The 26,142-nt window shown below is 42.6% G+C and overlaps 1 protein-coding gene across 1 annotated transcript in view; it reads right to left on the bottom strand.

Annotated features, from left to right (window-relative positions):
* Positions 1-323: 323 nt before the first annotated feature.
* The window catches only part of cplx1 (complexin 1), a 40,649-nt gene continuing 14,830 nt past the window's right edge, over positions 324-26,142 (bottom strand). The window contains exons 3-4 of the mRNA XM_029512824.1: positions 6,339-6,514; positions 324-1,476 (exon numbers count right to left, since the gene is read on the bottom strand). Coding sequence (XP_029368684.1) covers positions 1,282-1,476; positions 6,339-6,514 — 371 coding nt within the window. The 3' untranslated portion in view covers positions 324-1,281. The remainder of the gene's footprint in view (positions 1,477-6,338; positions 6,515-26,142) is intronic.

The following is a 26,142-nucleotide window of genomic DNA, read 5'->3' as shown; positions in this document are numbered from 1 at the left end:
AGGAGTAAGTTTAAACACACAACAATGAAGATTGTCTGTTATTGCTGATTTGGGACTTTGCTCCCATCAGTTAAACCAACGGACACAGGACAACTTCATGTCGAACAATATATTGCACTATTGTCACTGTCTGTTCACATATAGTGTGTTCACAACATAGTTGTGTTTCCGAACTTTCTACAATTTTTTTTACAAAAAAAAAAAAAAGTATTATGAAAATCATCTTATCTGGTCGCACTTTTACTCGCCCTATTGCAAAGGCAGAGTGAGCAGTGACACCTGCCGACGAACACAAAACATAAAAGGTGAATTTATAGGAATAAGTTCCTCGAACTGATTTGAGCCGAATTCTGGGTTCGGAGAAAAATTTAGTTTTCTCCATGGAAGAACGTTTCAGACACAAAGTCAGTTATCGCCTTCTGTAAACGGTGGATCAGATGTCAGTCAAATAAAAATGGAAAACCAGTTATTGCCTCAATTATCAATGTATTTCGCTTCATCATAACAAATAATATGGTATCCATAAATGTACTTCACTTCACCAGAGTTGACAAGCATGCTTTATAAAAAAACGGAAAACAAAATAAAGCTTAATTTCAGATGATGAATTCCTTCACTTCCTGGTTTTACACACGTTTTGACTTTGCCAGTGCTCATTCCACACGTTCACAGTAAACCAATAAGAACATGAGGGACAGTTTATGGGGTGAATCCTCACAACGGCGAACCAATAAAAATGCAATTATTTATATACATCTCATGTATCAAATATTAGCAACAACATAACAGGAAAATTCAATCAAATTTTGATATGATTTGGATAATTTCTTAAAAGTTAAAAATATGGCTTATACTCTTCGTCATATGTCATATTTCACTCATATATAGTTTTCTTTTTTTTATAACCCGAGTCTATTTACAAACTAAAGAGGGTGACTGATGAATGATCTTTTTCTAAGTGTTAGACATTTTGGCGACGCGCCGTCAGTTTGCTTTAAGGTTATGACCCCGAATCTGTGTAGGCGTTACTTACTTTTTAAAAAGTTTATTGTGGAAAAATGTTTGCGATGTGAGAATAAAAAATAAGTGCCATCCTCAGAGATCTTAAAGCAAAGTCATGACATGCCACCGGTCCAGGACGCTTAGAAGTCGGGCCGAGAAGGTGGGCGGGGCAGTGACGGGAGGTGTGACTGCAGGTTTGGCGGGGCATCGGTTCGATGAGCGTTGTAAGAAGTTAATCGTATATATCTGTATATCTATATGTACCACCCAGAAAAACAGTTACTTTTTATTGAACATATCCATGAGTGGGGCCGGGATGAACTTCATGACCGTGTCCACGATGCTCTCCTCTTCCTCCTCGTCGCCGCAGCCTGCGGGAACCGCCTTCTTGGGGCGGGTGAGGCTGCCCTCGGAGGCCTGCTCCATCGCAGCCGCCGCCTCGGCTTCCTTCTCCTCCTTCTTCTTGATGCCGTACTGCGCAGGAAGGACAAAGGGAAAGACGAAATTGTCACCAGCACTTTGATAATAAGAGAGTTTAGTAATTGTTCTTCACCTTATTCAGTAAATGAGAACAAAAGAAATCAGCTGGAAACTAAATTGATTATGTAAAAGCAAATATTTCATTTACTGGTGATTACACTCTTCGGACACCATCACTCTCATTCAGTGCTGTATTTTATTTTAAGCTTTCCTATTTAGAAGATATATTTGTGGTCTCTCTTATAATTGGTCGATTGCTTTCTGAATCGTATATAAACATATTGGATTTCAGTTAAACACTCAGTATTCCATATTTGCGAGTTTGGATGGTGGATTCAGGTGGGCGGGGCTTGGGGGTGTGGCTAATTACTTTTGTTTTGACATCACAAAGTTACTGAAGTCCTGACTGCTGATTTTAAGGCTCATATAATTTATACTTAAAGAAGACACGGGAATCTAACTTTTTCTTCATGCAACTGCAAACAAAAAACTCCAAGCTTGAAAGTTTCAGAAATGATATTCCACAATATATCTTTTAATAAAATATTTTCCTTAAATTTCAGTTAAAACAAGCGCGTTTGTCTTCCTGCCGGACTGCCAGCTGTAGGATGATATAAATCAGCAATATAGATGTTGGATGATATACAGAGATATATCAGTTCTAACTCCATTGTGAAACCAGCATCTTTTCTCCTCTTGTTTTTGCATTAACCTTGCAAAGGACATTTTGTGCATGCGTGGTATGAGTTTGTACAAAAATCAATCGAGCTGAGACCTGAAGGGAAATGCTGCGGAGGACAGGAAGGTCAGCGGGCTGAGCGATGTTTGAGCTTGAGGCAGAGATGTGGAAAATGAGCTGGACTCCTCAGTGACCTCTTTGCTGCTCTCCCAGGCTCACAGTAATGTGATCCTGCAGCGATAAATATCTTAAAGATGGAGTGCTGTTGTGAGGAGGTGTGTGTCGGCAGTGTGAGCATCTGCGTTTGGTTTTATAGGAAAAAGTAACCAAACACAGCATCTGTTTTGTTTGTTTGTCTGTCATTCATCTAGCTTCATGAAAGCTGCTGTTGCAGCTGAACCATTCTTTTGTCAAGGTTTCCAAAAAATGTCTCGTTGGAAAGGTTTGGAAGGTGGACGCCCTTTTTTTTTGTTTTTTAATCTCTTCAAATTCATGCATTATAGACTTACTTTTTATCGTCCTTTTATTGCTTGCTTTGGCCTTAATGTCCTGATTCTGTTATATTGTTGATGCTTTCTCTGCTGTGCTGTCAAAGCACTTGGTAAACGCTGCTTTTAAAGGTGCTACAGTCCATTAATACTGTTATTACGACTATCAGACCATATTTACAGCTTTGGAGAGCGATGTGGATTCACCATCTCCCCCATAAGTGGGACAAATGGACATCCTCTCAGAAAATTAAAGCACCAACATTAACCATTACAAATGCAAAATAGGGTTGAAACAATAGAAATATTATTTACAGTAGTGAGAGCATTTCAGCAGCCATGTGAATGTGTCGGACAACAAAAGACAGTTGATTAATATTAATATTCATATATTTAATATTAATAGCTGGTGCGGCAGCACTTAAATGACAAAATGTGAAAAAACTGAATCAGAAATGATTTTATAATCGAGTATAGTCGAGAATAAATCCAATATTTGAGGAGTATGCAGCCCATGAAATGCGGGTATTGTACACATTACCATGGCAAACCGCCCCCCCCATCAGCAGATTTGGTTTAGCCCCACTAAGGCTGATTGAACAGACCATCAGGGATGCGCCGCCATGACATCATCAACCTTCGCCAACGATCTCATCACTAAGAATCACTAACCAAAAACTTTAACGTTGGACATTGACGACGAGATGCTTTTGGTCCCGCCCCTTCAAGAGAAGAAGAGACGCTTTTAGAATAAAATGATGTTCTTGAAAGTGACGACACAATGAAGAGCTGAATATTTACAGTCCCAGACGTCCTCTGTGACTAAGTGGTTGAAGATGGATGGATGGATGGACAAAGACAAGCTGCTGCTCGGTCCAATATGCTGCTCAGCGTTGGATTTCAAGGATTCATTTCTGCAGTAAATGAGACCGTTTGAGCCGCCGCTCTGCGAACATCCTTATCCATGTCGGCTCAAAAGATGATGCTCTCTGATACTTAGTCTTACAACACAAACGTTTGTCCTCAGACACTGTGCGTCAGCTATAAATGGCTTTTCGAACAGTTCATCTGCGGGTGCAAATTCAAGAAATCCTTCTGTGGGTTATATCAGACGAAGGAGAGACAGAATTTCGAGAAGCAATTCGAGCATTTTGGCTGAATTTGATTTATTTAATTTCTCCATTTATTTCTCTGTTGTGAGAATTAAAGTCACTTATAAACTGTCTCGAGCGTTTCTCTACATTTGGTATGGAAATAAAATGCCTCTCAGAATCGGAATATAAATGAACCAACATGTGTAATTAATGTTTAATCTGCTCCTCAGGATGCTAAATCTCCAACTTCTCAGAAGAACAAGCTTATGAAACGTAGCTACGGCTGTGAATGCTTCTCAGATTTATTTTTAATGAGACATTTCAACAACATTAAATCTAACAATCCATCCTGCAAACTGCTTCAGTGTGCAAATGCTACCAATGACTCTGTCCAAGTGTAATCAGCTCCATCAGTTATTGTGCTCTACACCATCCTAGATCTCCTCTCATGCTTGTGATTTATGTTTTAGATGCTAACCAACTTCACCTAATGTTAAATGTACATTAACAATGCTCCAGCTCTCGTATTTCTCATATATTTCTTCAAATGCCGCAGAACTTTGGAGCAAGATTTCAGAATAAGACTTTCATTTCGACGGCTGGCAATACAAAAAAACCAAACACTGAAATAAAAAAAAAAGGACTTGATTGGTTGGTAGAGCTCTCCCCTGGATATCCTTCTGCTCCTCTTGTTTGTTCTCTGCCTTCGCTTCATGCTGCTCTGTCTTGTTCCCCTGCAATCTGTTTCATTCTGCTTCTCTGTCGCTCTCAGACTCCGTCCTCAGTAACAAAGGCTTTGCACCATTTGACAGTCGTGCTAAGTCAGCCTCTCTCGCGCTCTCTCTGCTCGCCATAATCAAACACTTTCCAAAGATTTGCTGTCATATCGCTCCCGCTCCCTCCTCCCCGTTCTCTCTGAATTGTTCCCAAACTAAAGTAAAGACCGGCTGCGGCTCAGTGGAGGGCACAGCCACTCTCCAAACTCCGAGGAGAGTTTTACAACAATAGAAGAGTTTCAAACTCAGCTTCAAAGCGTCTTCAAGTCAAATAGTCAATGAAATATTAGCGATATCGAAAGCATCGTTTCACTGCGAGCTGCGGATACTTTGATATCATCATTTTTCTACTTTGTTACATATTGATGAATTCATCTTTGATATTTTATTAAAGGCAAAATGTTGTCGGAGAGACAAGAAAAGGGTCAGTCGGACCAAAAAACATTCCTTTGAAACTTCGGAAGAGGAATTTAATCACCATGAGAAATTAATGACTGCCTGAATAGCTCATGTTAACTAATGGAACCAGCTTGTAATTGTTTAAAGGACAAACTAATCCAACTTCCTCTGGACTTAGGAGGCTAGGTGGCTTCTGGTGTGTTCTGAATGTAGGACGAATCCTTCTGATCATCCTCTGTCATGCTTTTGTTATAAAATAGTCACCAGTTCCAATTAAAGTGTTAACTGAAGTTCTTGAGTCTATGAAGGTTTTAACTTTTGCTGTGTCCCAATTTAGGAGTTGGATCCTTAGAGACCGCAGTTTGTGTCACAGTCGGCGCGACAGGGTTTTCCCAAAGGCTCATTCATGTTCTCCTTTTGTCTGGAAAAAAGCAATTATTTCAACAAATCAAACCTTCCCGGTCAAATCTATCGCAAGATTTAAAAAAAAAAAAAAAATATATATATATACATACATATATATACAGATTTAAAAGCATAATCCTTGAGCTTTCTGTGATTGAATGATCCAAGAGCTGTTACTGTGGCAACGGCTGCTGCAGCATAAACATCAGGTCAGCTGTTTGTGTAGAAATACATCCACCGTTGTGCATAGGTTATTGTGCACTTCCATCATGGACAGGATTCCTACAAACATGGGCTTTTTACGCAGCTGCAAGAGTCTGTTGACAAAAATCGTGTTTTTAACCTCACAGGACACGAGAGTCGCTGGTCAGCTGGTGAGTTTATGTTCTTGTATTAAAGACCCCCTAACCCAAAAATTTTAAATGCTCTGTTATGACTATTTTTTGATTGAAATCTAAAATGCTCAGTTATGGCGCACACTAGAGACTCTGCAGCTGCTGAGATTGAAACCGAACCCAAACACTACATAGACATGTTAATAATGTGAAGAACTCAAATAATAACACAAACGTACAGCAGGAAGCTCACTTTTTATGCAAATATGAGAACAGGTCTTAGTCTTAGACTTTTTTCAAACAGAAGCTCTGTCTTCGAGGAGAGAGAGAGAGATCAAATCCATTGGTAGAGTTGGTGGTCCACTCTGAATGTGCTCTGAGGGATCAGATCTCAGATGGGAGTTCACACCTGAACGTTAAGATGCTAATATCAGATCAGAGTCCGGCTCTCTGAAATGTGAAATGTCAGCGTTAAAGCCCTTGTGCCCTTTATCATCATCACCTGCCTGCCTTTTCGCCAGACTGCCTTTGTTACTTCATGTGTGCCTTTGAAATAGTTTTTGAATTTGCCCTTCCGCACTGAAGCCAGCTCTGCATTCATTGTACATTTCCTCCTAAACATAAAAACCTTTGAACACTAAATAAATCCTGAAGCTCAAAGGAAAAAACGACTTTCTTACCTTATCCCTGATGCCCTGTCGGATGTTTTCTCTCTCAGCTTCCATTTTTGCATATTTGGCCTTTCTCTCCTCCTCCTGTTGCCTCAGCGCCTCTTGCCTCTCTTCCTCTTTTTTCTGAGCGTCGGGATCCTTCTCCTCCTCCCCGCCGAGCATCTTGCCCATGTCTTTGGTGGCCCCTGTTGTCGGTGACAAAGAAAGGGAGAAGTGATACGTCAACCAAAATGTCAGCCATAAATCTATCAGAGTGACACCGGCGATTCGCCCTGATTGCACAAAATGGATCGTAGCTGCGAAGTGTTCCAAGTGTCCAGTTGTATATCTTAAGATTTCGATAATTCAATAGACATAGCTTTTGTAGTCCAGGCCCTCTTTGAGACCAGAGAATGAGCGGCACAATCGGTCCTTGGCTGAGACAAAGACAAAAGTGTGTGACACGAGGTGAGCACCGCTGACAAGAGCCTGAGATAAAACACACTGATAAATTATGATCAATTGTCCCAGCTGCCTTTGTGCCGCTCATCTTGGCTTTTACAATCTCCACCACGAAGGTCACATCCTCGTGGAAAGCTTTCTCTTTGGACCAAAGGTTTAGAGATGTGAGAACAAAAGGCCGCTCAGAGGAACTCATCTCCCGCCTGCGCTCGTAAGATATGCTAACGGAGAGATCAAGCACATTATAAGGAGTTATTTATCATTAAATGCAGTGCTTGTTCCAGCTTTGACTTATTCTGCTCCCCGTTCGATCATTAACCTTAGAGTTCACATTTAAAATGTAAATATTAAGGTTTTATTGGTTGGTGTCATTAACAAAGGCTCTGAAGCCTAATTGATGATAGCATTTTGATGAAGACCGGCTCATTAAAAGGCCGTGGGCTTCCAGCAAAAGTAACTTGACTTCTCCGTCAGCCCGGTTTGTGCTGTGGACACCAAATAACACGTTTACATCGCAGAAAGGGGAAATAGATGCTTGCTTTCTTCTGGGCCAAGTCCAGAGACCTAAATGTGGCCACTATACAACATGATTGTCAGATTTTACATCCACATTTGGACAGACGCACTCAGAGAAGCTTCCTGATAGTAACGTAACAGCTGGAATCCCCCAGATGTGGAAGTATGTGGGCTGAGTAACTCCACGTGTTGGAACCGAAGTTTTGTTTTGCTATCTGGGGTCTAATTTCACCTCAATTCTTTTGTTTATTTTTTACGTTACTTGATGCTGTAGGTACTCATCTTTGTGAGCTAGCAGGAGGTCCCCGCTGCACACAGACCAGTCCTGAGTGTCGACCTCCGTGTTGCACATTGCTTCTACATGGACCTCTTGGTGTGCATTCTCACTCCTGAGGCTTTAGCTCATGTTTCCAGCTCAATGGGTGGAAAGAAGTCAGCACTCTAACAGTGGCCTCGTCGCACCCTGAACCCACGACTCCTCTGCCTGCTTCCAACTGGCTGGCAGGAAATTGATTTTAATGAGAAGAGGACCTCCAGGAGCAGACCAGGCATGTCTGAAACATGCATGGTGCTCTCGCTGTCCGGAGTTCAGCTCACTTCCTTTCACTTTCAGCACCGCAGCCTGAGTTCAGCTGCCACGCTTCGCCTCGCAGGCTCTCTGGAGTAAAACACTCAAAGACACAGCCATCTGCTTTGGCCGTGAAATTGATGAGACAGCGTTGACCTTGAGGTTCTTGGCTGCTGGCCGAACTTTCCGTGCTGACAGACCAGGATGAGTGCCGGTCTTTGGTCATGTGGACCAGGAGGACTGCTAACAAACAGACATGTTGACTTTTTTTTTTTTTTTGACATGAAGTCCTCAGTGTTTCATGGCTGACATTGATCTTTATCCTTTTTTTGTCCTCTCTCAGTATCACAGAATCTGTTTATAGAAGACATGCAGTCATCAGATTTCTGGAGAGTTTCCTGTCATGTATGGAGAAACATTTGACTTTAGTTATTAATAATATGTGTTGAGTTCCTTTCTTGCAGTAACATTCATGAGAACACGTCTTCACTCTGCACTCACGATTCACTCAGTGCTTCCCTGGAGGCAAAAGTAAAACTGCTGAATGGGACTAAACTTTCTTTTTTCTGTCAGTAGCCTGAGGAGATTTTTCCCAAATCTTGTATGAGTAGCAGAAGTCGATGGTAAATATTCATAATTTAAGGGATAATAAAATCTTCTTTGGCCAAAGTGAGGAGAGAAACTCTCGAAGCTAAAAACTAGTTCAACTTTTGAATCTAAAAGCAGCACATGAGTTTTGATCTCAGTAGTTTTTATATCTGTCCTCCCACGCTGCTGTCGTTGTGACCTAGTTTTACCTTCTCATCAGCACTGCCACTGATACCGCAATGCTAATTCTGCAGTGCTAATTTATGCTATGTTAACTTGGGTTATAAAGTGGACAATCAGTTTTTTATATACCTTTACAGAGTGAAAGTTAAGTGCGTGAAATAATGATGGGTGACGGTGTATTTTTATTGTGTGGTGTGTACATTTGTTGAATTCCACAGTAATTAAGTGTTTTTGATATTTTCATCAGTAATTCTTCTGCAGAGATCAAACTGTAGTTTTTGGCAGTGTCTCAGTTCATAAACATCTATGTGTGCAGTCGCTGTCTAGTTCGAAATGTAGGCAAATTTGATCTAATCTCTGGATGATGATTTTTGCCTCTTTATTTTCAAACCTTCACATGACTGAGCCCGACGCTCAGGGCTAATTAGCTTGTCTGATTGTGACAAAGTTGCTGTCACAATCCCCAAAAGCCTCGATGCCATCAAACGCCGCCAGCTGTGGCATCTGGGAGTGCTGAGCAAAACAACAAAGCTCCAGAGGAGAAGCCGGGAACCTCAGCTTTGGTTAGAAGCACAGAGAAACAAACGCCATGTGATGGGCTTAATTAGAAGATACAATGAATAACTCATAACACAACTTTAGCTGTTGCCACAAGCTTGTTTCACTCTGGGCCTCGTTCCACGACTCTAATCTGGCCCATTTACAGAAGGGGAGGCAGATGCCACTTCAACATCTGGACCAACTTGGACACACAGCCAGACTCAAGACTGACGATTCAGGCGTGTCATTGTGCTGTTTACTTGAAAGGGAAACTGCAATTAAAGGTCTTATTTCTAAAACCTCCGATACAACACAAGCTTGATATCAGGTTAGGACGAAGAACTTCAAAAATGTAGCTCACAATGAGAGGGGAAGGGCGGTGGGTCATGAGATCAGTGCTGGTTGATTGATCAGCTGCTGCTTGTTGTCTAATTCCACTCTGCCTATGAATGGATTAACGCGTTGGACCACACACACAGGGATAAATTAGACTGTCATGATTTCATGTGTGTGTTGACGTTGATCATCTGAGCAAAGTGAAAAATACTGTGACCCTTCTCTGCAAAAATCCAAATCAGAGTAGAATCTCGTTCTGTGAGTTCAGGTAGTTAAAAAAAAAACAAAAAAAACATCAAAGATCACAAAGACCATGTTTGGATTAAGTTGCGTGATAATCTGTTTTTGAGACATCCATCTTTGGGATTCCACTCATTAGTCGCTGAGATACTTCAGCTGACTGGCAGGCTGATATGTGCTGCTGGCGTGGCTAAATCTGAGTTAAGCCACTCAGCTTCGCTGCAGCATCAGTACAGTCCTTTGTGTCCAGTGATAGGAGAGCTGGTTTTCTGTGCTAACTCATTACAGCCTTAAAGGGCCTTTTTAGGTCAGCTGAGGCCTGGGGGCTAATTTCTAAAGTAGGAGAAGTCTTCCTCTGCTAAGTGTGGAAATTAAAGAGTAGAAGTGGAAAAAGGAGATCAGGGAAAAGTCTGGAAGTTATAAATGGTCATGTCATGCACAAGCAGGCGTCAGATTTGGATATTTAGAAGTGTGTATCTGTGGTTCTGCGTGTTGAGACCAAAATGTGCAGCTCTACGCTTTCCACAGCACAATATGACTTGTGCTCATATTGTGTGTGTGTGTGTGTGTGCGCACGCGTGCAGTAATGCTGTCGTAGTAAGATTGAGTGTGTGTCCTCCAGGTGCATTTGGACTCCAAGAGAATTTGCACCTGTGTGTGTGTGTGTGGGTGGGTGTGCATAAGTTACGATTTGTTTATTTCATGCTGAGCATCCCAGAAGACCTCGAAGCCACACAACAAAAAAGCGAGAGAAGATGCTGAAAATGAAGCCAGAGACAAAAGAAAGGTTGAGTAGAATGAGCGTGAGATTATTTCCACTACAGTGAAACTAATCAGAGAGAAAAAACAAAAAACTGGGGTAAAGACGGATTATAAAAGAGGAGTAATGTCTAGAAAGGAGGACGATGTAGAGAGTCACTGAGATCCCAGTTAAGAGGAAACTAAGAGATGAAGATCAGAAGAAGAGGCCGATTTGGAGAGAAATGGAATAAAAGGACGAGGCTGCTGAGACAAAATGGGAGATTCTGCGGGAGAAAAAAAAAGTGATAGAGAACGAGCAGGAACAGCGGGACCAGCTCAAGGACTCTGTGTTCCTGCTCTCCCATCTGTCGCCGTCCTCAGCAGTCTCATCGGGTCTCTGCTTCAACCCCCCCAAGGCTCACAACAGGCACGACGGACCACCACCACCACCATCATCATCAGCAGCCTTATGCCCCCGGGCGGGGCAGGGAGGTGGCTCCAAAACCCACTAAGACCAGAACACCAAGGGAACCTGGAGCAGCAGCAAAGAGACTGGAAATATTCAGTCGGCCGATGTCAAATGGCAGTCAGACGCTCAGGAGCTAAATGTCGCCATGTTGAATTTGAATCACGAATGTTGAATTTACATTCAGTCAAACAGACAGTTAAACTGCTGGTCTTCTCTCTTCCTTCAGCTCATTGATGTGGACCTCAAAAAAAAAAAAAAAAATCATTATTATATTTCAGTCTCTGTGGACCTTCGTCAGAAAGATAATTCATCATCAAGAAGTCTCAGAATTTTTTGATTTCTTTTTTTGGAGACGGCACCGTCTGGATGTGCTGAAAACTTAAACATCATATTCAGACCATTTCCAGCATTTCGAAGCACCCAGGAGTGAAACCAATCAAGACTTAGTATCCGGATAAATGGTCTGTTTCTCTGGAAACATGCTTGACATTGATACTATCGGCACAAACTTTCACTTAAGGGCTTCCCACCAACACAGAGCTGTTAACAGAAGATGGCCTTTATCAATTTATACACCATCTTTGGTCACAGATACCCTTTTCCCCACTAAACATAGTTTTTCTCTTGACACACTGTGCAAAAATCAGTATTTTGGGTCAATGAAAGTCCACGTTGTTTAACAACTGCCCGGCTGATCATCCTCTGTTTGATCATTAGCAGCTTACCGCTTCTGAATTAGCCATAAAATATCATCAACAAGTTGTTTACATCCATGTCGCACAATTTAATGGCCGTGTAAACCGTCATGGCTGCCTTGTGATGCTTTCAATGAGCTGCAGACGTGTCAGAACTCCCACACAAAGTTTAATCAATGTCAGACCTCCAGCAGTCGAAGCAGCTCTGAGTCACTTTTCACACTGAGCTGTCAGTGATGGTCCACCATCGACACCGTCAGGGACACCGGTCTGCCTCAGAGAGCTCTCATTACACTTTAGGGAGAAAAAGAGGAGGAAGCTGTTTTCGACACTGAGGTTCGTGGGCTGAATGGTGAAGTAAAATCTGATCGACAGTGTCCTCGTGCATTCACACGGACAAACGAGACTTCAGCAATGTTTATCTTTGCGTGACAAAAAGAACAAAAACCCTGAGAAGGTGAACAGAAAGCTCCCCTGCAGCACTGACCTTCAGAGAAAAACACGACCTTCGAGTCAGTCTCACCAACAACAGTTCACCTGAAAGAAAAAGATGTCTCCCGACATGTACACTTTGAATCATCTAAAACTAGAACGGCTGTGTTCAACAAAAACTGAGAGAGCGATACAATCTGGCTGCCGAAGTAAAAGTGTCTTGTAAAATATATAATTCAGTCAAGAAAACCAATCAAAGTGAAGATGTAGATCCATCAACTAGCGAGAAGCTCAGCAGCAGCAGCCGAGGAAACGGGAATATAAAAGGTGTCATCAAAGGCGCCCCCCCCCTCACCAACCGCCCAACCACCCACCCCGTCTCCAACATACCTCAGTACGTCTCTGGAGAACTTGGGAAACAGAGGCATCATTCCTGTGCTTTATCACCCGTTCGCTGCCATTATCATTAGACGACAGCCCCACAGAGTCTGGCCTCGGTAACGAGCGAGCTGAGACAGACCACATTTATCAGCTCTGAGGTTGGCATCAAGGACGAGACCAACCAACCATCCACACACACACTCCGAGAATCCAGGTCACCAAATCCTTTCTCACTACGGTCAGACAAAAGGACAGTGGACTGTTTGGATGACCTGATGTAATGAGCAGATAAATGAGAAAAGACTTTAGAAAGGTTTTTGGGATCAGAGACCACCAATATATATGAAGATATGAATCCCATCAGGATTTGCAAAAATAACCTCATAAAAGAAAATAAATTGAGAAAACATGAACCAAAATTTGATCTCTTTCACCCTGTTATCCTAAAATCTCTGCCAGATAAAACCACTCTAGCTCTCTCTTTCATGGTGCAATTCGCTGGTTCATTATATGATAACCAACTTTGAATGGAATTTAGGTCTGATGGCGTCCTCGGGCTCTTCGGATAAGCACTTTCTGCTGGATCGTGTTCTTAAAACCAGCCTGGGGCGCCACGTTTGGTCGCGTGCCAGAGAAAAACGGAGGGTGCAAAATTGCAGATCTTCATGAGCAATTTACTCCGGAGTCACTGCAGCAATGAGTCATGGAGGCGAGGTCACTGGTGGCGGGGTGGCCCCGCCGCCAGCGACGCCAACGACACCACCGTCATGGAGGCACAGAGAGTGAGGTCTGCTGGATAAAGTATTTGAATCCAATTTAAAATGTGCATGTAAAGAAGGCTTAACTGCATTTCAGAGGACATGGGCCTGTACTGAGTTGTTCTGAGTGCTTATTGTGGAAAATCTTTTTAGATTTTCAGTGAAAATCAACCACAAGCACAATGACCCCTCATCAGGACTTAAAGGGGCAATTTGGGGGATGCATGAGGCAACACAACCGCATTTCAGCCTGTAATTCACTGATGAAAGGCCCCGGTCCTTGTATTTTTCTTTTTTTTTTTTTAATAAATCCTTGAATTTTACAAAATTATTTTTCTTGTGTTTGTGTGTTTGGAATAGCTGATGCAACAATAAACTGCAATTCAAAAACCATCTTTGGCCAAAAATAATGAAGTAATGCTTCTCCCAAGAAACAACAGTGTTCGACAAACCCTCAAAGCAAAAGGATGCAAATAAACCACCAAGAGAAAACAATCAACAAAAGGCTAAATATGACTGTCAGACTAATGTCACTAATTTTACTGTTCATCCTGAAAATCGGGCGTTATTAGTATTTTCAGTGATTGATGAGCGATACGCGAGATTAATTTCTAAAACTTTAAAATCTAAGATCAAAAAATAAATGAATACCTTATTTTTACCTTGATTTATCATTTCAATTGTCCTCCCCACTTCTAGAAATTCACCTGGAGCTGGTAAACGTAACTTCAGTGTCACATAGTCCTCCCAATAATTATCATGGGAGCAGACGCCGAGGTCACAGTATTGATCCTAACCGTGCGGCCTCTGACGCTGTCTGAGTGTCCTTGAACACATCACAGATCCGCTGAGCCGGACCATCCTGTCAGAAAGATTTATTTTGTTTGGGGATCAATAAGGTACCAGACAGCACTTTGCCTGTCTGCGGTTCAGTCCCCATGTGTACGTACATTACAGGAAATATTTAGAAAATATGGGTCATTCATGGTGAGTAAGAAAAAGGTCTGCAGACTGGTTTTATCATCGCAGTGATAACTCTTCTTCCCAGGTTAGAATATAAGAATAGATTTTAGTTCTAAATCAGCTTCCTTTCATTGACCGTTTCCTCTTCGAGCTCACATCATGTGTGCACGTCCGGACAGTCCAGTAACTGCTGGACCCCCTCCAGGTTTCCATTCTTTGTCTGTTACAGCTGAATCACCCCCCCAACTGCTAAAAGTTAATTCAGTTCTTCCATTTTTCTGGGGTAATGTGTTCTTTACTGTAAATGTGTTGTTCCTTCTGTTTGAGCATTCGTTGCACAAAAATATCAATAAATGGTGATGAGGTGCACCCAAAAATAGCACCTCCTTCTTTTCCAGATGGGTTTAAAAAGCTGCACGAGATGCTGCTGGTTCCTTAGACCTCTCACTAAATGAAAATTGGATAATACAGCATCTCTAACGATGCTCTGCGATTCAAATCTTCATTTCCTACACTGGCTATTTTCTTTTACACATCCACGACAATGTTTGCTGTTCGAATTAAAACATGAATATTATAAAAACACCACAGCGTCGCTTTCAGTACGTCACTGCCGCTGTAAATATCCGCTCACACTGGACTGTCTGAAGTCATCACCTTCCAGCTCTTTTCACTTAAAGATTATTTGTAAGTTTTTGTAGTTGATGTGTTGAAGAGCTCTCAATGCCAGCTGGGATCTATGGAAAGATGTGTGTGTCTGTTTTTGTGTAGAAGTGACGCATACGTTTTTTTTTTTTTTTTTCAATGTTTGTAGAAGTGAGAAACTGATTTCTTCCACTTGCATGAATGGGAAAATGGTGTAATCTGAATAATAATAATAATAATTCATGTGACGTTTGCATTTGCAGAAGTAATATTCCACACATGAGCACGGATGCTAATGCACCACCTCCCTTTTCTGTAAAACGCCCCCTCATCGATCGCAGCTAAAAGGACAGCGGCATCTTTTGACACTGCTCTCCTTTTTACAACGTTTCCGGATCTGTCATGTAAAAAATAAAAATCAATGAGCCGGGCTGTGATGGTGATGATGATGATACAAGTGGCAACATCTAAAGGGCTAAAACTGAAATAAAATGCTCCCTGCTGTTTATTTAAATTACATTTAAACCACTAAAAGCCTGGAGAGGTTCAGGATGTGAACTTTTTTTTTTCTCCATGAGCTCATCAGCTAAGTTGTTTACTTCATTAACAAGAAATTAGGACAGCCAAAAAAGACCCCAAACTTTTTTTTTTTTTTTTTTTTTTTTTTGCATGGATTTCAGGAAAAACATTTCAAGTGCACCTTCAGATGTGTTCAAGATGTTTAATGCGAAACTGAAGATGGAGGTAAATGAGCAAAACCGCTGAATTGGAGCACGGCCTTTGAGGAAAGTCGTCTTTTCAAAACCTCGAGCTTTCGTTCTGAGTGCCGCGGCGCCGCCATCATCATCCAGACACAGGAATTACCATGAAAGCCCTGACAGAGCTAAGCTGGAGGAGATCTTCTCTGGCTATGTATTCTCAGCATTATGCATGCACATTGATCCCAGAGACCACCGGCTCTGCCTCCCCCCGCCCCCCCCAGTTATGCTTTTAGCTCCTGCTCTGCCTCCTGCCTGCCGTCTCTATGCTAATATCAGGAAGTATGATTCCGTCCTCGGTGCCTCCTGATGGCTGCTGCAGAGCTTAGTGTGTGAATTAGCCTGATGGAGCCTCGACCCCCCACTACACAAAATCACCCCCTCGCCCCCCCGCCCTCCTCTTAAAGCACACTCATCAGTCTCATGGGGGGGGGGGGGGTCTGATATCAATCATAACTAACACCATTACTCAAACAGGAGATTGTGCCAACTTCCACGCCGTCACCCGTGACTTGGATTTGTGCAGCTCTGGAGCTTTTTGAGCGTGTGAAATACGAAAATGCAATTTATGCCTCCACATATCACCCCCCACCCACCTCCACCCATCCCACCCCCATAGTGGCAGCATGAGCAATCACTTGGGAGGAAAACGTAGAGGAGGACTGTAGAGCTCTGCACGGCTCAGCGTGGCTCACAAATTCTGAGCCAACGTCTCTGAGGGAAAAACGTCGACACCCGCCATCCCATCCTGGTTCATTCAGTCCACATCTGGTGAATTATTATTCCTCTGCAGTCACATCCAGGAAGGATCTGATCTGATCGTACATCCAAGATATGTAACAACTGATACCGCCTGGAGCTGGAGAAACACACGCTACAGACATTCTCCTTTTCTGTCTAGTTTTGTAGAATGCCTTTAAAAAAGGTCTTGCAGTACTTGTGCTACACATCTGCTAAATCCTACAACACCACCAATATCACAGTGACACGTGTGAAGACCCCCCCCCCCACACACACTCCCTCCATCTTCCTGTTTGGCCTGCTTTTGAAAGGAAGTAGCAGCAGATCGGACGTCATCTACCTGAAGTGCTGGTCTGGATTTGTTTCACTCTGCTTCAGCTCACACATGCTGATTTTTTTATATATATTTTGGAAACATTCATACAACACAACCGCTTTATGCAACATGTAATGTAGGTGACTCAAATGTTTGATTAAAGATATATATATATTTTCTAAATGTTTAGAGAATACACTGAACCTTTCTGTAAAATGTCTGCTCTTTACAGCATTATATTTCCTTGTGGTGACTGTTTAATGGTTTTGTTTTCATGTTTATGCCCTCACATTACTTTGAGTCACAAGCCATATTTTCTCCTGCTGCCATCACCATAAAATAGAAATCTTGTATTACATGAATCTTAAGTTGAATTAAATCACAGTGCCCTTTGCTTGTAGACGGAAATAAAATGACACTAAAAAGGAATGTTGACCTGAAAACTGGTGCCGAAATCCTGAACCATCTGTGGCACTTTGAATTTATAGCAGAAGTTAATCAACTTTTAAAACACCAAAATTTATTTGAGCGGAAGGCAACAACAAAAAAAACCAAACTTTGATGTGACGTTTTCTCACCATCATCCCGTCTGGAAGCACAAAGACAGCTGGAGCGGAAATACGACTGTGAATCACAGCTGAGCAATCGCAACCTCTCGCTGTAAAAACCTGTGACACTATTTAATATGAAAACAGTTCCTTTGCTTTGACAGACTGGTGAATTTGCAGCAGGACACGATGTCTTTATGACGTTACTTTGAGGACGCCTCGCTTTCCTTTGAGGAGCTTTCAAAGGTCTTGTCCCACTTTCTGTTTTATTTTGAAATGGGTGTTTCAATATCCACCTCCTGTGAAGTTTGCGTGCTTACCTGGCCCCACCCTGATGTGTTACACCTGTGTCTCGTTGTCGTCCTGTTGCTGGTCTATATAAGCTGTGCTCTCGCTGCTTTCTATTTGTTGAGCCCACCTTGGTCCCGATTTGTGACGGACCAGATACAGATTCCACTAACTTCAGGGACGGGGTGCTATAACGGTTATTATAATTAATCTGCAGACTGTGGCATACGTTTATGTCACAGATGGAGGTGGTGTTGTGATATAATAGGTACTTTTTTGTTTTTAATTTTATCAATATACATTTTTAACAAATACATACTGCATGGCAGTTACGACAGACAAGTTAGTTACTGTGCATGTTTGATTCACCACTTTGGTTTTCTTCCTGTTGGTGTACCAGCTCCTTTGTCAGCACTGCATGTTGTCTCCATCATTTTAGTGTTTTTATTTTTCCCCCTCGCTTAAGTTTACATTTAATGTTAATATAAATAACTAAATAACTGCTAGCGTTTTTTTTCCTACGTTACTAAGTGGACTCAGTCAGTGATTATGGAGCTATTAAAAATAATTCAGCGTCATAGGCGTGTTTCATGAGCATTACCTATACAACGCCTATGAACCAATCAGATTGCTTGATTTGAGCTGACCACTTTATAAATATACTCATGATGCTAACGAGCAACTAAAGATCTTTTCCCATTTTTTTTTTTTTTCTGGAAATGATCTATCATATCTCACTCTTTTGAACTCTACTTTGGAATTTCAGACCAAAACAAACACCCAACCTCTCTGGCCTACACCTTCCCCCAAGAGGACAACTCCTACTGTGACCCCGTTGAGGACGGAGAGCTTTCCACACCGCGCAGTTTTTGCTCATGGAAGCTGCAAAAACTGAAGGTACGACAATGTGTTGGCTTTACTTTATTCAGACGTCCTAGTTTTCTCTCTGCAACTCGACTGAGCTCCAGTTTTGTGCCACTTGCGGCCATTTAGGTGTAAAATGTGTGACCGACCGTAGCAAAAAACAAAACAATCCCATCATGCCTCCCGCCCCGACTGATTTTCAGTCACTCTACACACTCTGGCACGCTCAGCGGGCTCGGCTGATGTTCGGGTATTTCTAGATGTCTGATGTTGGCGGGGCGACCCGGCCCCTGCCTCTCCTACAGCTCTTTGAAGTTCTTCTCAGGCAAAAAAGAAAAAGCTGAGAATTGAGGTCACCACTGGATTCTCTCTGAGTTCTCAGTGGCAGGCAAGCTGTCTTTTTATTTCCGAATTTGAAGAAATTTAATCCCCATGTGACGGAGGAGGGAGGGGGAGTGAAAGAAGGTGAGAATCTGAAAGACTGAAGCAGGGGAGAGGGAAAGAAAGAGGTGGGAGCTGAGGGTCGGTTGTAGGAAGCAGACTGTGACGGCCCGGGTTTGTGATGCTGACTCATCCATGCCGACGACATTGTCCAGCAGACGAAGGCAGCCAAGGACAGAATATCAATGTGTGGAGCTGAGAGAGGCGGGGGATCGCTTTACAACTGTGCTTCACAAAATCTGACAACTCTGGTTACGATAAGCTTCGCACAGGCTCAAGGTCTTTGTGACAAAGCTTTGTTTGTCATTGCTGCTTTTTTGTCGTCATCTGTGAGTCAGCAAACCTGCTGCGACATCAAAATTATGACAATAAGTGGAAAAAATGACCCCTTAATGACATCAGCTGCCATTTTGAAGCCTCCAGGCTGTAATTTGGCTCACAGCCATCTTCAGTCTTCTGAAACCAGAAGACGAGAACTCCAGACAGAGAACCAGCTGACTTTGTCTAGAAAGGTGATCATCTGCAGGTGATCGTTTTAGATGTTTGGCAGTGTAAATGATAAATATTGGTCTGTTCCTGATGTGGATTTTCTCAGCAGGGATGTTAAAGCTTCCTCTTTAAAAACAGCACAGATACTAACCCAGTTCAAAAACAGCCGCGTCACAAGTTTTCAGAGATGCAATCATCTGCTCTCAGCTGCTGTTGGGCACCGATTTGGTCTCTATTTGGAGATGATGATTACCTGAGCTCTGGTTTGTGATGATGCTGACGTCCACATCTCTCCTGCTCCGTTATGATTCAGCCCGACAAAAACACCATATTCGGTTCAGCTATTTGGGCTTTTGAAGAGACGACACTTGAGATACATTATGTGTGAGGGCAGTTGTGCTGGTGAGCATCCGTCCTGCTAAAAGCGTCCTTCACCGAGACGGCGTCGCCTCCGGCTGCAGGTCTGCTGCTGTCTGACCTCCGAACAGACGAAGAGCAGACAAACACAATATGATATCTCCTTTAGATTTCTTCACGTCTGAGTCCGTCTGGGCCCTTTGAAAGTATCTAAACACATTATAATGCTCCTCCATTAGAAATTCCTTCCTGTTGTAACGAGGAAGACGGTCAAACCAAAGTCAATGAGGACGCCCGGCGGATTTATTAGGCCGAGAACAAAGATGGATGTTCTATCTGCAAGAACTGCATCCCTCTGAGGGAGGATCGTTAATGCTGCTTTAGCATGTCTTCATTAAAAACCTTTAAATTATGAGGTAAAGTGGGGGGGGGGGGGGGCTCCACCTTAAGCGTTGGATTATGTCGGTGTGTTCCCATAAACTTCCAAACCTCCCAGTGGGCCGGTGCTTGCAGAGGGCACACAGTCGGGTCTGCACCTTTTTATACGTACACAAGATATAAATATAGATGAGAAAAACCAGCGGCAGTAGAGAGAGTGAGTTCCGAGAGAGCAGGACTGAGATGAAATCGTTTTAATTTGCACTTGCAGCTGATCCTTTAACCAGCACAAAAGATTATTTCAGGAGCACGCTGCCGCTGAAGGATTTGTTTTTTTTTTTTACAAGAACAATTCCGAATCAGCAAATTATACATTTCCATCTGTCAGCCAAACACCTTTTGTGTCGCCAGTAAATTCTGAAAGAGGCAGGAAAGAAGACGAAAGAAATATTCAGACTTATTTGTTTGTCTGGACGCTCTTACAACATCAGTTGTCTTTGGATTCATTTGTTGAGTTGTTTACGACCCTCTGACTCACATCTTAACCACAACTTTGCCTGACGATAAACTTCAATAAACCACCAGATAACAAATAGAGCATCTTAAATATCCTCATTAATGTGAGTTTGCCCCTTTTATATTGGTAGACTTTTTAGAGCTTGGAGTTATATTAACTTTCCAACTTCCAGAAAAAGTCAAAGCAATGAAGCCTTTGATTTGCTAAACTCTGGAGCTTTTTGTTCTCTCGCAGCAACATTTTATGGCCTGAAGCTTTGTTGTGGTTCAACAGCAGCAGTTCCAGTTAAAAAGGTCTGATATGCTGATGCTACACTCAAGGTGACGGTAAGCTTGAACTGTTTGGATGGGAGCGGCCAAGTTAAAAAAATAAATACATTTTCATCAACAATGAATGTGCACGTAGGAAACTGCTAAAATATTCTCACATACGAGAATTAAAACTTGAAGCAGTGGATGAAGTGTTATTTGTGACTTTACCAAATAAATTCCTACAGATCTTCATAAAGATCTGCCGCCGTCTGGGTCTGACTGGCTCGATGCCAGAGTTGGTGGCTGCGTGTGACTCATTGTGAGCAAGATGCATTTGTGTACATACGCAGCCGCTCGGCTGCACGAATCACGTTAACGCATGTGACGGGAGCAGCTCACTCGGAAAATTAACCTTTATTCCTCGGGGGTTGGGGGCAGATAGTTGAACTCTGGGATGAGACGCTTGTGTGTGCCCGGTTGTTGGGAAGCTAAGTGGACTTGGAGGGAATCAGACGAGGAGTGAACTGATAAAAGCTGTACGAGGAGCTCTGGCCCAGACAGCAAACGGTTCAAATCAGACCTGAAAGGTCGCTATTTTTATCCCACACAGCGTCTGCACTTGGGTGCACCGTTTTGATATTAAAATCAAACACTGGAGGTTAAAGAGCTAAATTTCAGCTTTAATTCTTCCATATGAGCTCTGTTTTTGCAGCTATAATTGTGGGTTCACATTAATCAACAGAAAATCAAACAGCTAGGTTTTGTTTGATCCACAACTTTTACATCATGTCGCCCAGATTTTACATTTGCAGTTTATTGTTGGTGCTTGTTTGAGAGCCGAACACCTCATTAAGTGAGCGTCATTTCCAAACATGAATTCAAAATGTTTTGTTTTCAGATTTTAGGATGTTTAAGGGGAAAATAAAATATGGGATCAAACCTTGTGTGTGACTGGGAGTGCTGTGATGTATTCACTTAAGATTTAATCATCACTCAGACAAAATTATTTATCCAGCTCAACATCTGCTGCGTCACTGATTAATACTAAGAAAAAACACTTTTACCAGCCATCTTTGACTGTGCTGATATATCTTATAGCACATAGACAAAAGTACAGCTGGCATGACTTTGGCTTTTATTAGTCATTAGTGACAGAGAGATGACAACACGGATCTAAGAGCCACAGGTCGAACCAGAAACCCAGGAAATGCTCCTGAAATACAGCCGTCTGATGAATGATGTTTAAAATGAACTGCACATTCGCACTCTTGCTCAGAACCTTTTGGCCCAAAGTCAGCTACAGTCCAGCAGATTTAGCTCAAATGTTTCGCCCTCAGGCTGGAAAAAAAACAAGTTAATCACCGCTTCTCGTGTCACGTGGCTCTCCGTCATCTCCGTTTTTCACAGCGACAATTATCAGTAATTAGTAGCTTTACAGTAAGCACGCCGTCACCGCTGCGTCATAAATGAGTCTCATCATCCATCTCCTCATCATGTGACCCTCATTTGGTTTTCCTGCAGAGGCTCAATGCATCATTGGTGTCTTCAGACTTTAATCTGAAAGTCTGAGGAAACCGTGTTGGTTTGAGAATAAAGTTTCTTAAAAAAAAAAAAAAAAAAAGCAGCTGAAGAAGAATGGAGACCCATTTAGTGGAAGTGATTCATCTTTCCAGAGCAGCTGTTTTTAAACCCAATCTGGGGCTGTTGTTGTTTTAATGTCTACATTAGCTGGTTAATTAATCACTCTAATGGAACCTTACTGATGCTGTTTGTTCGTCCTGTGCGGCCTGAATGTAACACAACCTTTAACCAACGACTCCGAACATGAAAAAGGTCAAATCATCAGTGAATTAAACTTTTCTCAGTGTGGGCACGGTGGGCTGTACAGGATCTGCAGAGGAACCAAAAGCACAGCTTCAAATATTTTCCTTTAGCCCAATTTCCACTCCAGAAAAGCACCTCTGGGTCCCATCATGCGAACGGCCAGCGTCTCGCTGTATCGTGTGATGTCCGCCATCTTGTTTCAAGATTTTCAATCTTGGAAACGCAGTATTTAAGTAAAAATTCATTTAAACTGGAAATTAGTGGTGAAGATGAGGTGTGTAAGACATGAAGAGGGTTGCTTTAATCTTTCTTTTCCATACTCTCTTGTCGTCTCTATCAATACTTCCCATCTTCTCGGTCATCCGGGCTCTGGTGTGGCTCTCGCTGACCTGCGGGACTCGTCCCTTTGTACTCGGACCACAGATATGGATCGAGACGATATTGCCGCTCTTTTGTCTCGAGGACAAAAACTGGCATTGACGTTTTAACTGTGGACTCGCCTGATAACAAAGCTGCCAAGTCACCCTCATTTCTCTGGCAATAGAAAGAATGATTCTCCTCTTCAGCGTTAATGTATGCGAGGCCAACGGGAACACAGACCTTCACAGCAAACTTCTTTTTAAAGTCCTCCGAAGTCTCCACCTGTCCGAGCTCTCAGGTAAACGTCTGACAGGACGCCCTCGGCCCTCTCACCATGAACGAATAAATTACAGAGCTGACATGTCCTGCTTATCCACAAGAACAGCCGATTCCACGGACCAATGTGCTTTTCATTAGCTTCCTGTTTTCAGACAGACAGGAGCCAATCTGCCATCATTTTTTTTCCCTTTCCTGAATAAGTTCCTTAACCATGCATGTATCAACAGTATCTCAATAAAGAGAATACTGTTGTACACTTTGGGAAAGGCCAAAAGTCAATCAATGGTTTTTAATACGCCTGCTGACTTTGTCACAGATTTTAAGGAGGAAATTGACCCAGTTGAGAAATATTCATAGTTTTTTTTTTTTTAAACTACTAAGAATTTCAATCAGGTCCTCGCTGCTCTTCTTTGCAGTAACAGCTGCCTAAGGACGACGTCATACTGTGCAGCTAACCGTTTCAGAGCAGCAGAGCAGAATTGATGACTGGTGAAAAAGGCTTTAGCTAAATGTTGACAGCACGTTCTAAAAATAAAAGAATTTAAGGCTTTCTCGGTTGGTTAAATCTGAGACATCCATAGTTACCGTGCAGCTGATGCAGAATAAAGTAATTCATAATGCAGTGAGCAGGTGTCGGTATCAGGAAGGAGAAAATCATATTTAAATTGTGACAAGTCTTTCTAATAATTAAATAAATTTTACAATAAATCTGTCTTCAGCCTGCTGTTAAATGTCAGTCTTGGTAGACCGCAGAGGAACACTGGATGCTAAGCTAAGTCTGAGATGCATCGCATTAACAGCCTCCTCTCAGCCTTTGTTCTTTTCCACCTAAATTTACTGCATCTTCTTGTCGTCCGTACGGCTGCCTGCATCTTCTCCACACGCGTCGACACAATTCCCGTTTCCAAAGTCTGTTTGATGTCGTGGTTTAATTTTTCTCGTCTTGCCGACGTGTTTGGAAAAGTGGGAGTCGTGTTTGAATCTGCACCTTAATGCCATCTGAGTTGGTCCTCTGTGATTCATGAAAGCAGTGATGTGGGATACGAATTAAGCAGCCTAATTTCATGCCTAGTTCCTTCGCTGCCAGTGACACATTTAACCCCCCCCCCCCCCCCACCTTACAAAAAAATCAAGGCGCCTGCCATCCAGCTTACATCTGCAAACTAATTAGAGCACCATTGTGTTGTTTGGCTTTGTTTCCATGTCTTTTTCCCCCAGAATTCCTCTTTTCCATGGCTTGGCATCTCACTGAGGATGTATTTGCTCCGATCCATAAACTGCCCTTCGGTGCTTTAGCTTTTCTTTAGTCATTCACATGATTTTCTGTTTTAACTGAGGAAGAAATCAGCAGAGGACCCAAATCTTCTAACTCTGGGGAAAAAATAAAAGTGTAGCACTTATCCTTTTCAATCTGCCTCTCGTTGGGTGAAAGGCTCTTAGTTTAATTAACTCCACATCACTTTTCTGGTGCTTCAGGGTATCTAACCTGTGACCCCCCCCCCCCCACGTTGTCAGTGATTATGGTACAGTACGACCTGGGCTCCGGCTCTGGAGGTGGAGGCTCCATGAGGCTCTGAGGCTCTATGCAGCTGCTGCAGCTTCAAGACCTTCAGCTTTTTCATGTTTGATGTTGGGCCAAAAAAGAAAAAGCCTCCATCAGTTGAAAGACTCGAAGAGAAAAGGGGGTAGCTCCAATCAATAACGGGCTTCTTTTCTAAATCATCGTGCAAAAACTCTTCTGCTGGCACCCTGTTTGGACTTGAAAGCACTGATTTGCCGCACTTTGGCGAGCTATTCAAACGTTTTCTCAGCAGCTTCACCTGCTGAAGACTCTTGGGTCTTTTCTATTTCAAAAAAGAAATGTAGAAAGAGCAACATGATCAGAAAACTCAGATCTATACTTAAATTTTTCTGTAGGATGTAGAAGGTTTATTATTGATCTCAACTTAAAATCTCACTCTCTCCTAAAAGATAACTTCAAAGGTAAATGTTCCAAGCAAACTCTGTGTGGGTGCCCACAAAAAGCGTGTTGTACCACATATGGAAGCCCAGAGCGGAGCCAGCTGTGGACAGCACAGCCGTCCTCTGAAAGATGAGACTCGGTGAGTCCATTCCCCCAGAGTCATCACCTGAGTCCAGCAGACAGATAAAATGCTGCTATGACTCAGAGAAACGGGGATGTGCAGGAAGGCTTCCAGCTACAGAATCCCTGAGCCCCAAAAATAAAATGTCTTGTGGGGATTCCACTCAAACTGCCTTTGAAAAGCATTCAGACTTTTAAAAACTCTTCAGCAGCTCCTGCCTAGTTGTCAGGATGAAGCTACAGAAGCAGCAAATTCACAAACCACCCAGTTGAGCGACTTCAAATCAAAAGTTCATTTGCACAATAAAAAAAATCAAACAAAGCTACTTTACCACGACTTGGCTTGCATTGGTTCGGCGTGACAGCTGAAAATATATCCAGCGATTTCTCTCTGCCGACATCGATCTTTGTGCTCCTCTAATTTGCAGGAACTGTCAGTAATTTCCAGCTGAAGGGGAAGTCGATGTGAGGGAAGTCCACTGTGCTTTCTCTGGAGGAAGTGACAGTGTGAGAGAGCGCCGCACCTTAAACGTTATCGCACCATGAGTGGACTGGAGTTTAGAGAGATTAGAGATTCAGCTCTGTGGTGAAATTATCCAGCTCAAAACTGGAGCGGAAGGTGCAACAGTCTGCACCGTTTTATTCACGTCGTCTAAACGCTGAAGGAGATGGGTTCCACTGTGACCTCCTCTAAGTCTACCTGCGTGAGTAATTAACTTCTTGGTCACACCTTGCTGCTCTAAATTCCACCTCCATCCCTCCTCTGTGGTCATTCTTTGTCCTGCTCCTGTTGCTCCTTGCCGGGAAGTAAAAGGAGGAATTT

The sequence above is a fragment of the Echeneis naucrates genome, chromosome 10 (assembly GCF_900963305.1).
Source record: "Echeneis naucrates chromosome 10, fEcheNa1.1, whole genome shotgun sequence".
NCBI lineage: Eukaryota > Metazoa > Chordata > Actinopteri > Carangiformes > Echeneidae > Echeneis > Echeneis naucrates.
Note: the sequence above shows the minus strand (reverse complement) of the source record. Positions and strands in the feature narration are given on the sequence as shown.